Source organism: Papio anubis, chromosome 5 (assembly GCF_008728515.1).
Source record: "Papio anubis isolate 15944 chromosome 5, Panubis1.0, whole genome shotgun sequence".
Classification (NCBI taxonomy): domain Eukaryota; kingdom Metazoa; phylum Chordata; class Mammalia; order Primates; family Cercopithecidae; genus Papio; species Papio anubis.
Genome location: NC_044980.1, coordinates 171075156 through 171090336, shown reverse-complemented (window position 1 = coordinate 171090336; position 15181 = coordinate 171075156). Strand labels below are relative to the sequence as shown.

The 15181-nt window shown below is 52.8% G+C and overlaps 1 protein-coding gene across 5 annotated transcripts in view; it reads left to right on the top strand.

Annotated features, from left to right (window-relative positions):
- The first annotated feature begins 794 nt into the window (after nucleotides 1–794).
- Nucleotides 795–15181, top strand: part of COL23A1 (collagen type XXIII alpha 1 chain) — a 357189-nt gene continuing 342802 nt past the window's right edge. The window contains exon 1 of one of the 5 annotated variants that reach the window (XM_031666667.1): nucleotides 795–1325. In XM_031666667.1, coding sequence (XP_031522527.1) covers nucleotides 1029–1325 — 297 coding nt within the window. In that variant the 5' untranslated portion in view covers nucleotides 795–1028. The remainder of the gene's footprint in view (nucleotides 1326–15181) is intronic. The other 4 variants (XM_031666665.1, XM_031666666.1, XM_031666664.1 and 1 more) reach the window with 4 other exon arrangements.

Below are 15181 nucleotides of genomic sequence, written 5' to 3'. Positions count from 1 at the left end.
TAGTGCCTCTCCTGTTCTCTGGACCCAGGCTGTACGCCAGAGCCTTCTTGCCTCAGCCCTGTGATTTAAATTTTCAGCAGAATCGCAGTACAGGTTAAGGGTGGCGCATACTAGATCATAATTTTTGGCCAAGTTGTGCGTCTAATACAGAATTAAGTCATCAGTTCAACAAGACTTGGAGTTCATTTTCTCAATCTTTCCCATTCGTTATAGTCTCAGTTTTCTCAAAAGCCCTCTCTAGGCCAGAAACAGTCATACCATTTTTGTTTCCCGCACCTAAGTCCGGCAGGTAAGAACCCGTGAGAAGATTCTAAGAGGCGTATTTCTTCTGTTTGGCGCAATCTCGACCCTGCCTCTCCGAATGTGAGTGCGCAGAGGTCGCTTTCCGCCACCAAGCGGCGCTAATCCACCGCCTAGGACAGACCCACTAAGTTTTCCCACAGGATTTGAAGTTTTGAACTTTTACAAGTGTCAGAAAGGTTAATTCACAAGTTTAGAGTAATGCGCTAAGGCACGAGTGGTGGGTGCTCCAGCCTCGGGTGGGCTGCAGAAGGCGCGCGGTGTCGCTGAGCGCCCCTCCGACCTCTGGGGGCGCAGTGCGGACTTACGCTGGGGAAGCTTCAGAGGTGCGCGCGGGGGCGGGTGCCGGGCCCCGGGCAGGTGAGGGCAGAGGGGCGCGCTGCGCGTGGGATCAGCCTGGCGCAGACCAGTGGCTCGGAGGAGCTAGCGCCTTCCTCGCCCCCTCCCCCTCACCGCACGGGGCCAGCCCGGCCGCTCCTCCCCTGGGTGGGTCCCCGCTCCTTTTCTGGCAGGGTCTATTTGCATAGAGGAAACTGCCCAAAGTGGCCGCTGCGGAGGAGCTGGCGGCGGCGAAGGGGGCGTGCGCGGCGATCCGCTGCTACCCGGAGGCTAAGCCCCGCGTCCGGCGGACCTCGTGCCTTGGGCTGTCCCGCCTGCTTCTCTTGCACTCAGCCTCTACCCCAGCTCAGCACCGCCCCCTCGGAGAGTCCACGCGCGACAAACGCGCCATGGGCCCAGGCGAGCGCGCCGGTGGCGGCGGCGACGCGGGGAAGGGCAATGCTTCGGGCGGCGGCGGCGGCGGAGGGCGCTCGGCAACGCCGGCCGGGTCCCGGGCGGTGAGCGCGCTGTGCCTGCTGCTCTCCGTGGGCTCGGCGGCTGCCTGCCTGCTGCTGGGTGTCCAGGCAGCCGCGCTGCAGGGCCGGGTGGCGGCGCTCGAGGAGGAGCGGGAGCTGCTGCGGCGCGCGGGGCCGCCCGGCGCCCTGGACGCCTGGGCCGAGCCGCACCTGGAGCGCCTGCTGCGGGAGGTGAGCGTCGGGGCGCGAGGCCGGGGCGGACCCGGGTCTGTCGGGCTGAGGGTGGCGGAACGCTGGGGGCCGGGGCAGCGTGCGGGTCTCTGGGAGGAGGGTTGCCCGCCGGCTGCGTGTGCTCGGGGCCATCCCAGAGACGGGCGCGTCTGCGCCAAGGCGGAGGCGGGGGGTGCCGGCCCCAGGGGGTTTTGCGGTCTCCGCTCCGGCCTCAGGGTCCCGGGCCAGGCAGGCGGCCGCGGGAAAAGGGAAGGAGGGACCAGGGACTTTGGAATAACAGACCTAGGGTCAGTTTCCACGGGGTGTGCGCTCGGACACGCCGCTTCCCGCCGGCGGCCGGCGTCGGGGATAAAGATGAGGCTCGTGGGAAGTGTCTGGTGACTGTGACCAGTAGCACCTACTGTTCCTAACCAGCGCGGATACACCTGGGGAGGCGGTGGTCACAGCAGAGGAAAGCCTCAGACAGGCTCAAGGGCTGGGCCCCGCCTTGCTCGGGTGTGTCTCCAGCAGCTCAGGCCCCAAGGCTGAGCCATCACCAGCGCTCTGAGGCGTCGGGAATGGGGGTGGGGACACCACATGAGCTGGTAGGATGAGGGGAAGGAGAAACAGTCGGGGGTAGAGGACCTGCATCAGGCGGTGCCATCTGGGGTATGGGCTCTCAGGACATCCCGAGTTTCCCGTCCCTTACCTGGAATCGCGACTTCCACATCTTACTTGAAGGCTCATATGAAGCTCTGTGACACTTCTAAGGGTTAAGATTGCTGCTGTGTGTCTTCAAAGAAAGGGCCACATTGGGTCCTCAAAGCCTTCACCCAACGTGTTGGTCAAAGCCTCCATTTTTTGTGCGGCCGTTCCCCTCCCCACAAAACTGGACAGGCCCTGGTGGTCTGGCCAGAGCCTCCCCTGCCAAGCCTTCCTCCTCCTCCTGGGATAGATGGCTGCCCCAGACCCCAAAGTCACTGCCCAAGGGGGCGTCCTCAATTGCTGTGTGAAAACAGGCAGGGTTTCAAGGTGGAGGACAGGAAGGACTGGCTTGTTCACCCCGAATTCCCTAGACTCTGCCCAGCTGGGGTCTTTATTAGTGTGTCCAGCTGTGTTTCCAATGTTGCGTTCCTTTGGACTCTGAAGGAGAGTGGAAGAAGGTGTGCCACACCTCCTTGTTCACCCCACCTGTTTCCTAGTCACTTTAATTTCAGCTAGGATCACATCTCGCTGGGTTCTGGGTAAAATTGCTGCTTCACGAAATGATTTCCTCTTTTCCGCTTGCAAGGGCCTGCAGGCTTCAGAACTCTCTCAGCCCTGCTGGCAGCTCCTGGCGATGGTTTCATAACTGCCGCCCATTATCTTTTGGCAAATCCCTGGAGACCAGGGTGTTGAACTGATTTATGGAGGGCCAGTCAAGTTTCTACCTGTTAGCGCTATAAGTGCGGCTGCTCTTTCTCATAGGAGGCCTCTCTTATTTGCTAAAAATAAACCGCAAGCCCTGATTGAGTAAATCAGAAGTCCTGATACAACCATTTTACAAGGAACTACAAATTGTGTCTGTTTTAGGAGGGAGGGGCATCCTGGGCCAGCAGCCGCTGCTGGGAAGTGTTGATTCTGAAGTCCTGAACTTCAGCTGGCAGAGACTGTGCAGTTGCTCTCCCAGGCTGCCCCCAGCAGCACTGAATTTTACCTGGGCGAACTATACTGCGTGAACAATGAGTTATTGGACTGGGTGTGTGTTCTCTCTCTCTCTCTCTCTCTCTCTCTCTCTCTCTCTCTCTCTCTCTGTCTCTGTCTCTCTTTTCTTGATTAGAAAGGCAAAAGAAAAATTTAGAATCTAGGGAACCCTGGATTCTGGAGAACTTGCTGTGCCATTCACACATGGTCCTACTCCCTAATCCCAGCTGGGTAGCTGAGGCACATGCTATGCTAGGAGTGTAAACTGGTTGGGTTTTCCCGCCAGTGGAGAGTCAGAGATGGTGCAGTATGAATGCAGTTGGGGTCAAACTTCTGGTTGTTTGGGTGCCCCCTGTGAGACAGCTTCTCTCTCCTAGGGGTACCAGTCTGTTTCTGCTAGGAGCTATTCTTCTTGTAAATGTTACTGGATGGGAAATGTCCACAGCCTGGCCGGTGACAATGAGTTCCTTGGCTGGGAGGAGACCACCGTGGGAGGCACATACGGGGAGTGAGTAATTGACTCTAATTAGATGTATAGATACTTTTTCAAGCCGTTAGATATGAAGGCCAAATGTTGAACTGAAAATCTCAGAAGAAAAGAACATTTGTACTTGAAGCTGTTTTTCAGTTCTGATTTGTTCTCAGTGAAGCCCCTTTTAAGCCTGCGCTGAAGTAGTTGTGTATGTGAGTGTGCGGGCAGCTTGTCCTACTAACAAACTTGTTTCCAGAGAACCAGAGGCAGAAACCATTTCCAAATTAAAAGAAAAGACATCCTTGCCAACCATACATGGCTTTAATGTCAGGGGAAAAAAAGCCAACAAAAGCCACTGTTAATGTGGGACCCACCGTCGTTGTTCCCTTGGGAACAGAACTGTGAAATAACTTTTTCTGGGACTGGCTGATGTGCCTGATAATGAAGATACAGAAGCTACAAGAAAGGAATATTCATGTCAACTCATAATCATTAAAGACCCTTCCCATGGCACACAAAGGAAGAGATAAACAAGATTTCTGAGTAAGAGCCATGAACGATCGTATCTTCAGTATGATGTGAAAATATTCATGCAAAAAAAAATCTAATATTTTCCTCTTAAAGTGCTTTAAATAGGTTGCCTAAGTAATCAATCCTCCCATCTCATACCTATAGTTACAATGTTATAAAAGCTTAAAACTTTAGAATACATGGCTTTCATAATACAGTAAAAAATGTAATGCAAGGATTAAAGAAATATTTAGTTGTATTCAGAGGAGACCATGCCAGCTTACAATGGATTTATTGTTGGCTGTTGGCCTTCCATTGTCCAGACCAATCAGTTTGAAAACAAGAAAAGCCCGGAGACTGGGAGTAAAGTTTACACACTTTCCTTCTCTCTTATCAACTCTATGTATTGGTTAAATACTGTCAACCCAGAGTCAAATGGAGATTTTTCAGCCTCTTTGGTGGTTTGTCTACTTGTCAGAGCTGCTCTCTGCTGTCAGTTTTAATTAAGATGCCTATTTTTGAATCCCATGGCACAACTGGAGATGCAGTGTAAATCATAGCTACATTTGTTTCCTTGACATTTCCTGGCTCCCAAAACAACAAAAAAAAGTTTCCTTTCAATGACTTCCTGGCATGCTCACTTTCTCTCCCTTTTCTTTTCTTTTTTTTTTTTTTTCTTGCAACAGTTTGGGAGAGCTTTATAATAATAGCAGCATATTTAGAATGAGCCAAGGATCGGGGCATTCCTTTCACAGATCTATTTTGTCATTTTGGATTGGACTTTTCCACATTGGCTTTGAAGGTTTGAGGCCTGGCCCTGAGATGGGGAATCTGTAGGCTGAAGGAATTTTTCCCCGGGGGCAGAGCAGAGCAGACGGTACCTGAGGCTTCCTATCAGCAGAAGAGAGTTTGAGGCCTGGTCCCACCATTTACCAGCTCTGTCATCCAACCTCTTCCCCTGCCTCTCCTCTGATGGTGTGCTCACAACTCCTCTGTATGCAAATATGATAACATATAGGAAAAGTACAGGATGGTAAATATGCTTTTGATGGCGAGTAACGGAATACCCGAGTGTCCTTACTTACCATACACTACAAGAGAAGCCTGGAAGACGGTCGGCACATCCTGGGTTTGTCAGCAACTTGGCCACAACTGGGTACCACTCAGTGTCTGCCATTCTCTTGTCCTTTCCTCGTGGTCACAAGATGGCTGCTGCAGTTGCGAACCTGTGTCTTCACCCAGGAGTAGCCTGGGTAGAAGGGAAGGGGCAGGGAAAAGAGTGGTCTTCTTGAGAGGTTGTCTCTTTAGTTTCAATTCAGGGGAAAACTTTCCCAGCTTTCAGCGTCTTATAGCCACTAGCCAGAGCTAGGTCACAGGGTCACCATCCCCCTGTCGCTGGCAAGGGTAATGCGATTGCCATAGGAGGCTTTGGCTAATCTTGACTCATCCCCTGAGGCTGGGCATATTGCCACTGGAACAGAATCGAGGCTTTGGTAGGAAGACTGGGCATGGCTACTGGGGAGCAACCAACAGAGTCAGCCAGTGCTGTAGAGCATTACCCTAGCATCAACCAGGGACGTGGAATGTGACTCCAGTGTCATCCAGGGCTGTGGGGTGTTACCCCCACATAATCAGGCCACGGAGTGTTACCCTAGAGTCAGCCGGGGCCACGAGTGTTACCCCAGGGTCAGTCGTGGAGTGTTACCCCAGTGTCTGCTGAGGCCGTGGAATGTTTCTGCTGTCACCCCAGAGGAGGATGGGGCAGAGTGGGGGTTCAGTCATCCACTGGCCCGCCTCAGTTTTCATAACTGGACCTTCCTTCCACTTTGGTGTTTCCCAAGCCCCACACTTTGGGAACATTCTTCAACCACAAAATTTCTGTCTCCTTTGGGGCTCTGCTGTCCAGCCGTGCTCCCAGCCACTGCTGAAGGAAGGGAAGGTTGATGGGTTTGGGATTCTCTCTGGCACAGTCCCATTCTTTGCAGTCTTTGGCCTTAAACCCTTGAGCGGATGCTGTTCTGCCCCCGGAGTGAGTGACTGAGGGTGGCACTCTAGGACGTTGCTTGCCAGCTTTCCCAGATCACAGCACATGCAAAGAACAGTAGCACTTCCCGTCACTGCAGGAAGGGAAGAGGACACTAGGCTGAGGGTGACCAGCCACTCCCCAGCCCCCAAGCACCAAGGCATTCAGTCTACCCAGAGACCACATACGGTGCACCTGCACCCACTTGGTGTGTCTGGGAAGCTCTGTTACCCACTCCTGTCCTGCCTTTCCCCCAGCTCCTTGGCTTTCTTAGCAGCCATATCTGACTGTGGCCTCCAAATCCCCTTCCAGAGTGGGTGCAGTTAGAGTTAGAGTCATGGTTGCCAGAGCAGTCTGTCTCTCCTTCCCTCACCAAGGAGCATCCCATTAACTTCAACCTTTCTAGACCCCTTTGGATCCTTTTACCCTCAAATAGCAATGTGACACAACTCCAAGATGGTGCAGCTTCAATTTAAAAGAATTCAGGCTGGGGCGCGGTGGCTCACACCTGTAATCTCAGTGCTTTGGGGGACCAGGGTGGGTGGGTAACTTGAGCCCAGGAGTTCAAGATCAGCTTGGATGATATAGCAAGACCTTGTCTCTATTAAAAAAAAAAGCCACCCATATATATTTGTATGTATTTATTTGTAGGTGTGTGTGTGGCCAAACGCAGTGGCTCACACCTGTAATCCCAGCACTTTGGGAGGCCAAGGTGGGTGGATCATTTGAGGTCAGGAGTTTGAGACCAGCCTGGACAACATGGTGAAACCCTGTCTCTACTAAAAATACAAAAGTTAGCCGGGCGTGGTGACACGTGTCTGTAATCCACGCCACTTGGGAGGCTGAGGCATGAGAATCACTTGAATCCAGCAGGCGGAGTTTGCAGTGAGCCAAGATCATGGCACTGTATTCTAACCTGGGTGAGTACATCTCAAATAATAACAATAATTAGCTGTGCATGGTGGTACAAGCCTGTAGTTCCAGCTACTCAAGACACTGAGGGGTGAGGATTGCTCGAGCCCAGGTGTTTGAGGTTGCAGTGAGCCATGATTGTGCCACTGCACTCCAGCCTGGGTGACAGACTGAGGCTGTTTCAACAACAAATAAAAATAGGGCGAAAAAGCGGCGGGGGGGAGATTAATTAGCTTGAGTAACAGAGAAGTCCAGGCTAGTGTCTGTGTAGGCACGGCTCCAGGTGCCTGGATTTTGTTTCTTCCTCTTGGCTCCATATTTCTCAAGGATGCCCCCGCTCTCCCTGTAAAGTGCCAGGGATGCTTCCAGCAGCTCCAGATTCACATCCTTAGTGTTAGTTTCTGTTTTCCAACAGTCCCAGCAGAAATTCCCTAATTCCGTCTGATGGACCCATGTGGATTGCCTGCATGTATCAATACAGACGGCCTGCATCTAACCATGCAGATTACCTGTCCTGGTCACTGAGACCTGCAGGGTAGCCTCTCCGATGGGCCAGGCTCAGTTGTGTCTCTGTGTGTGTGTTCATGTGTGTGCACGATCAACCCCACTGGAGCTCTAGGGACCAAGAAGCGAAAGCTGATCCCAAAGGACAGTTTGGAGTGTTGTTACTAGAAGAAGGGGGAGAGGACATGGGGCCGGTGAAACCAGTAGGTGGCCATCCAAGGAATAGGGTGAGAAGCTTGGGCTGTAAGCTGGAGCTGTGTTCTAGGGAAATTCCACCTCGATGGCATGAAACTCAATGAAAGGATTTTTGATCCAGTGGGTGGCCAGTGGGTGCTTGTTCTGTAGAGGTTTATGTACATTGATAAATTTGGGTTTATCTGTGCCAGTATTGAAATCTGTGTTTCTCTGTATATACTGTGCTTACAAAATGTGAGCTTTACAAGTTACTTCAGATCCTAAAAATTGTCCACAACAGCCTCATGAGATGTACAGACAGAGGTTACTGCCGTTGTTTTACAGGGGCAGAAATGTCACAGAGGTGGAAGAGCACGCAGGGCCAGGCCTGGGCTCCCTTAGGTTTGCAGGGTGGCTTGGAAGAAGGGAGTGAAGAGGACTAATGTCCGCGAACCCTGTGTGCGGGTTTGGCACTCAGTCTGGGACGGTGTGGGTGTGCCCAGGTCAGGCCACCTGCTCCCAGGTCCCTGTTCCTCTGCCCACTTTCATCAGCTTCCTGGGGAATGTTCTCATGGGGAGTGTTCTCAGAGGATGTCTCTGGCCTGGTTGGGGAGTCTGGGGAGTGCCCCAAGTCCTCAGGACCTGGAGTGGTGAGGTGCGTGTAGCTTGGGGGTTGTCACGCCTTGCTTGTTGCTTTTGGAGGGCTGAGTCTAGAAGAGGAAAATGCTGAGGGCTGGAGGGGAAGGCTGTAGACAAGGAGCCTGGGGGCCTCTCCGAGCCTCAGTTCTCTGGCTGTGAGGTGGGGCTGGCGCAGCCAGGGGTGCACTGTGAGCCCTGTGCCCCGCCGTCCTGTGCTTTCAGGGCCTCGCGAAGTGTGGATGTGATCCTGCGTCTTCAGAGGAGCCCTCTCTGCCCCACAGATTTCTAGGTTGCTCCCCTCCCTCGAAATAATTCTGAGCCCCTCCCTGGGGCAGTGGAGGGTGTTGGGAGGTGGAGATCTTTCCCAGAGCCCTCCTCCAGGGAGCTGCACATTGTATTCTTGCCCCTTGACATGCCCATCAGTGCTCCGGCTCCTGCTGCCGCGGAGCTGTGGCTCCCTCCTTTACCTAGACTCTCAGGTCGGGAAATGGCATGATGGCTTGCCCATCCTTCCATCCTTCCATCCTTCTCTCTCCTCCCCTTTTTTTTTTTTTTTTGAGACAGAGTCTCATCCTGTCTCCCAGGCTGGAGTGCAGTGCTGTAATCATAGCTCACGGCAGTCTTGGACTCCTGGCCTCAAACAATCTTCCTGCCTCAGCCTCCCAAAATGCTGGGATTATAGACCTGAGCTACTGCACTTGTTCCCCTGCCCCCCCTTTTTAAAAAAAATAACCAAGCTATATCTTGATTTAGCATGATGAATGTTACTGAATAATCTTACCATCCTAAACCAAGGGCTATTTAACTTCCGGCATAATCCTTTCTCATCCATCCTGTGGACAGATATTTGCTCACCTAATTTTAACCACAGTAAACTGTACATCATCTTTAGGGTCATGTTTGATGACTGTATCGTATAGCCCATCAAGAAAATCTTGTCTATCCCATCAACAAAATCTGCATCCTACTATCAACATGGCATACAGCCTCCCCCTATTTTTGTTAGTGCAGATAATGGTACAATTGGTGGTTTTGAGGGGAAAGTTTCTTTCTTCTGTTATTCTTTGGGATGTGGAGTAACTGGATACAGAAGGATGTCTTTCGGGCTTTTCAAGCTTCAAGCTTGAGATGGAATTCACCCAGCCTGGAGTGCAGTGGCATGATCGTGGGCTCACTGCAACCTCCTCCGCTTCCTGGGTTCGCTTTAGATTTCTCCTGCCTCAGCCTCCTAAGTAGCTGGAATTACAGGCGCCTACAACCATGTCCAGCTAATTTTTGTATTTTAGTAGAGTTGTTTCACCATATGCTGGTCAGGTTTGTTCCTAACTCCTGACCTCAGGTGATTTGCCTGCCTTGGCCTCCCAAAGTGCTGGGATTACAGGCATGAGCCACCTCGCCCAGCCTTGTTTTAATTTTAGAACAACTGAGTTTGAGACAGACAGGTTTCTCCTTCTGTGGTATTCAGAACCTGTGGGACCATTATGAAATTGTGCTTCAAGTTTTACAGTGAGCAACATGGATTCAATATATCTTTTAGGTGAATTTTTAATTTCAGTTGGATTTATCATTGTTGTCGAAAGCATAAAGCAATTGTTAACAAAGAAAGCCTTAAAATAAGTTACGGAAAAAGTTTGAAGGTTCATTGCAGAGTTAGGCCCCTGTATCGGTTTGGTGTGGGAGAACGTTCTTTCCTTCTTTTTGAGATAGAGTCTCGCTCTGTCACAGGCAGGTGTGCAGTGGTGTGATGATGGCTCACTGCAGCCTCGGCTGCTCCTGGACTCAGGTGATCCTTCCGCCTCAGCCTCCTGAGTAGCTGGGACTACAGGTGAGCACCACCACAGCTGGCTAATTTGTAAAGTTTTTGTCTTACTATGTTGACCAGGCTGGTCTTTAACTGCTGGCCTCAAGCAGCCCTCCCACCTTGGCCTTCCAAAGTGTTGAGATTACAGGCATGAGCCACCACACCCAGCCAGAAACCTTTCTTGAGCAGCATTTAGTGGTGCCAGGCACTGCGCTTGGTCCTCACTGTGACTTCTCATTATGTGAACGAAAGTAATTCAGTTTGGGAAAATTCTCCAGAGACCACACACCACCTCCAGCTTTCTCCCTCATGCAATTTTCATCATGAGTTGAATCAGGATTAATCTTTAAGTGTTGACATAGGCACTCAGAGAACATCCCTTCATCATGTCCAGAAACATATTTCAGGACTAAGCACAAACCTTTGGGAGAAAAAAATAAGTTTGCAGATGGCCTCTGAAAGTCACGGGTGGGCGTACTCCTAGAGGCTGTAGGACAAACAGCTGTGTGCGTCCCACGTGCGTCCCATGTGCGCCCTGGGCAGAGGATTCACATGTCCTCTAGTTTCTTTTTTTGTCTGTTTGTTTTTTGAGATGGAGTCTCAGTCTGTCACCCAGGCTGGAGTACAATGGTACGATCTCAGCTCACTGTAGCCTCCGCCTCCCAAGTTCAAGTGATTCTACTGCCTCAGCCTCTGGAGCAGCTGGGATTACAGGCATGCACCATCACACCCGGCTAATTTTTGTATTTTTAGTAGAGATGGAGTTTCACCATGTTGGCCAGACTGTTCTCTAACTCCTGATCTCAAATGATCCACCCGCCTTGGCCTCCCAAAGTGCTGGGATTACAGGCGTGAGCCACCATGCCCGGCCTCATGTCCTTTAAGTTTCTTAACAGCCTCCTCTCTCTACAGCTGCTCTGCCGTGGGTAAGATGGGGTCCAGCCTTCCAGAGAGGGGCAGTGATTGGCCCCTGGTGGCAGTGGGCACCTGAACCTAGGTGACCCAGTAACCTCACTCCTAATCCCCAGCCCTTTCCACAGCCTCATGGCAGACCTGGTGGAAACAATGATTTCACTTTGAGCAGCAGCTTTTTCTGCGAGTGTGGACATCCTGGCAGACATCTGTAAGTGACGGATGCGTGGAGTGGCAGGGAACACTTCAGCCTTGGCCAGGCGCGGTGGCTCACACCTGTAATCCCAGCACTTTGGGAGGCTGAGGCGGGTGGATCACAAGGTCAAGAGTTTGAGACCAGCCTGGCAAACATGGTGTCTCTCCTAAAAGTACAAAAATTAGCCGTGTGCGGTAGTGGCTGTCTGTAATCCCAGCTACTTGGGAAGCTGAGGCAGGAGAATCTCTTGAACCCGGGAGGCAGAGGTTGCAGTGACCTGAGATCTCGTCACCGCACTCTAGCCTGGACAACAGAGCAAGACTCGGTCTCAAACAAACAAACAAACAAGACTTCAGCCTTGAGGACACCCAGGTTCGCATCCCAGCACTGCTATTTTCCAGCTGTGTGACCTCGGGTAAATGAGTGTTTTTCCAAAGCTCAGTTTGCCCATCTATTAAACAGGGATTATAGTACTTGTCTCACAAAGTTTCTGTGAGAATTAAGGGGATGTATCCCAAGCGCTCAGCCTATCGTGCACACCCTGAACATGGCTGCTGTTGTTAGAACTTCTTCTTTGACTGAATCTGGAAGGAATGTCTACATCTGTTTGCTAATCACAGGAGGTCCCATGGCCACATGGCTGACCTGAAGATTCTTTTAACACTGGGATTCTGCCATCCTGTTAAGGACATACAGAAGCAAAAAAGCTGTTAGCACATGTCCAGCCTCTGAGGCAAGGAGCAGAGAAATGTGAGTTGGTTGTTGAAGAAATGCAAAGACTGAATTAACCTCATGACCCCATTTTTTGGTTTACCATTTGAGCAGACTGAGACTTCCCATTAATTTAAAAAAGTCATAATTATGACCAAAATAAAAATAAAATTATTCATGAAAATAAGTTTATGGATTTGTCATTGTGAAAGGGCACACAAACACCTCATCAATTTGCTTTAAGAGAGTCCTCTGTCTCAAAAAAAAAAAAAAGGATAGTCTGTTTTTGTAATCATGCAGTATGGCAGCAACACGGCGGAATGCTCATGGTTAACCTGTGAGCTAGAGGCTTCAACACATCTGCTTCGCTTCACATTGGTAAATGAGAAAATCTATTCTCCTGATGTAGCCACGGAATTTGGGGGCGGGGAGGGAAGGCGGTGCTTGCAGATGGGTAATGGCAACTTCTGAAATGGAATTTGTTTCCAACTCTGAGTTGTGAAACAAAGCATAAAGCAATTAGAATGTATTTGAAAAAGTATGTACTTGAAAAAGTTTAAATCTACTCAACTTTGGGTCTCCTGGGAAGAACATCACACAAAAAATGCAGGATCTGTTCGTTGATTTAACTGTGCTTTAACTGCGCCTTTTTGTGTGATGCTTGGGCTGTTACCTCCTACAGCATCTTGTTTGCAGACCAGGGTTGTGGTGCAGTCAAGAAGGGAAGATTCCCGTGATGTCAAGGGGACTAGAGTGTGTGTGAGCGTAAGCTAGTGTGAGGGTGGAAGTGTGTATGTGTGTGCCCGGAGTATGCATGCGTGTCTGTGTACATGGGTGTGTGTGCACGTGCCAGGCGTATGCATGTGTGCATGTGTGTATACATGGGTGTATGTGTGCACATGTGTGCATGTATGCATATGCATATAAATATGCCTGTGCATGCATGTGGGTGTGTGCGTGTGCATGTGTGTGCATGCTGTGTGGGCGCTGTACAGGCATCTCACTTGTAAAGTGAGAGACTTTATAAGGTACCAGATGGGACCAGCCTGACCTTATCGCCTCACCGTGGAAGTTATCCCTTCCAAGTTTCCCCAAAAGATCCTGTAGCTGGGCCCTGACGGCTCATGCAGTGGGCTTTAGAATTGGGAGACCTGGGTCTGAGTCCAGAGCTGCCTCTGAACCCGCCAGCGTCCTGGGACAACTTGGTTGACTTTTCCGAACCTCGGCTTCCTCTTCTGGAAAGGGGCTGGCGGAATCCACCTCGCTCGTCTAAGTGAGGACGGAGCAATGGCCCTTCCGGGGCTGCCCCGCGGGGTCGCAGCGCGGCCGGAGGCGCCCCCTTGGCACTCACTGGGGTCTGGGCTGGCACAGAGACCCCACCCAGGCTGGGGGCTGAGCGGGGGATGCGGGCGCGGGTTCGGGGAGGGCCCTGGTCTGTTCCCAGGTCTCCTCCAGGCCCCGCGCACCAGGCCCTGCTGAAAGCCCTAGCGGGTCCCCGGGCCCTGCCCTCGGTGGGCGCCTGAGCTCCCCCTACAGCTCCGCGCCGAGGGGGCGGTGTCAAGGCCTAACCGTGTGCCCCCTTCACGTGGCGAAGGCCTCGCCCCTGGGCCTCCGGATGCGGCCGCCCGCGGAAACGGGGCCTGTAAGGAGGCGCGGGTCGTTGGGGGGGGGGGTGCCCTAATCCGACAGGGCGGGTGTCCCGGCGCCCCCGGAGGAGCAGACGCGGCCAGCGCGCTGGGACCACCCGCCGCAGGGAGGGCTCGGGAAGAACCAGGCCCCGCCAGGACGAGGGCCCCGGGACGGCAGAGCAGGGACCCGCCTTGGGAGCGGGGCTGAGCGGGGGAGCCGGGGCCTCGGCCCACAGGGCGGGGAGGCGCCGACGGCGACAGGAAGACCCCGGCGGGGAGTCCGCGGGCGGAAGCGGGACGGCTCCGGGGAGGCTGCGGGAAGGGCCCAGGGAACAAATCCCCGCGGGGCTGACGCTGCAGAGCGGCCGGCGCCACGCTGCTCGCCCAGCCCGAGGCCGCACCCAGGCCGCCTGCGGTGCCCACGCGGGGAGGGCGGCGCTGCCCAGAGGCCCGGCGCCTCCGAGGACGGGACCCAGAGGCCGGCGCGGCGGTAGCGGGAGACCAGCTGGGGTTTTAGCAGGGCCTGGCGCGCGGGGCCCGGGGAGGGGACGGCGGCTGCGGTGAGGAGAGGGTTCAAGGATCAGGAACAGCCCAGGGCCCTCCCCGACCCCGCGCCTGGATGGGTCTCTGTGCCAGCCCAGGGTGGCGAACCCCGAAGGGCGGGTTCTGAGCGGCCGTGTGTGTCTTTGAAAACTAATGAGGCCGGGCGCGGTGGCTCACGCTTGTAATCCCAGCACTTTGGGAGGCCGAGGCGGGTGGAGTCAGGAGTTCGAGACCAGCCTGGCCAGTACGGCGAAACCCCGTCTTTACTAAAACTACAAAAATTAGCCGGGCGTGGTGGCAGGTGCTAGTAATCCCAGCTACTTGGGAGGCTTAGGCAGGAGAATAGGTTGAACCTGGGAGGCAGAGGTTGCAGTGAGGCAACATCCGCCACTGGACTCCAGTCTGGGGTGACAGAGTGAGACTCCGTCTCAAAAAAAAAAGAAAAAAAAGAAAAAGAAAAGAAAGAAAAATAATGAATGGGAACTCCAGTGGGCTATTGGGCAGGAGGGCAAGACTTTTTCAGCCAGTATGCTTTAGGGAACTGAACTTCGCTTGAAAAAACTACCCTCGTAAAATCACCCCCAACGGCTGTAAGTCGGAGCTCCCAGCATCGACTTGCTGCACTAGGAGAAACGCAGTCTGAGGGGCTATTGAGGGACTGCCAAAAGCACTGTGGCTTCGTGACCCTCAAGCCCCTGTGGACACCACTGTCCAGGCCAATTCGAGTTGGGTTTTTATCCATTGCTGCTAGAGGAATCAATGAATTGACTGGCTGGCTTGGAAGACTTGTGAAGTAGTTGTGGCTACAGTCATATTCTGAACACCCGGTGTATGTGAGTTTCTCTGAGAACAGATATGCCTGGCAAAACTTGGAGCAAGTGAAGGTGGGCCTGGCCCCCGCTTCCTTCCTGTCCTGAGCCCCTTCTCCTCAACCCCAACACAATGGCTCATGCACTCTTCTTGCCTTTCCCAGGAACTGTCCTGCATTCTGTTTCTGCTCTCACAGCAATCTATCTCCTGAATAGGGAGGACCAGGTGGCAGGTGCCTTGTCCATGGGAAGAGCACGGGACCTGCTATGGGAAGACTTGCTTTTTAGTTCCAACTTTGCCACTGCCCATTGAGGTGGTCTAGGTGAGCCATGGAACTGCTTGAGATTTATCTTCCAAAA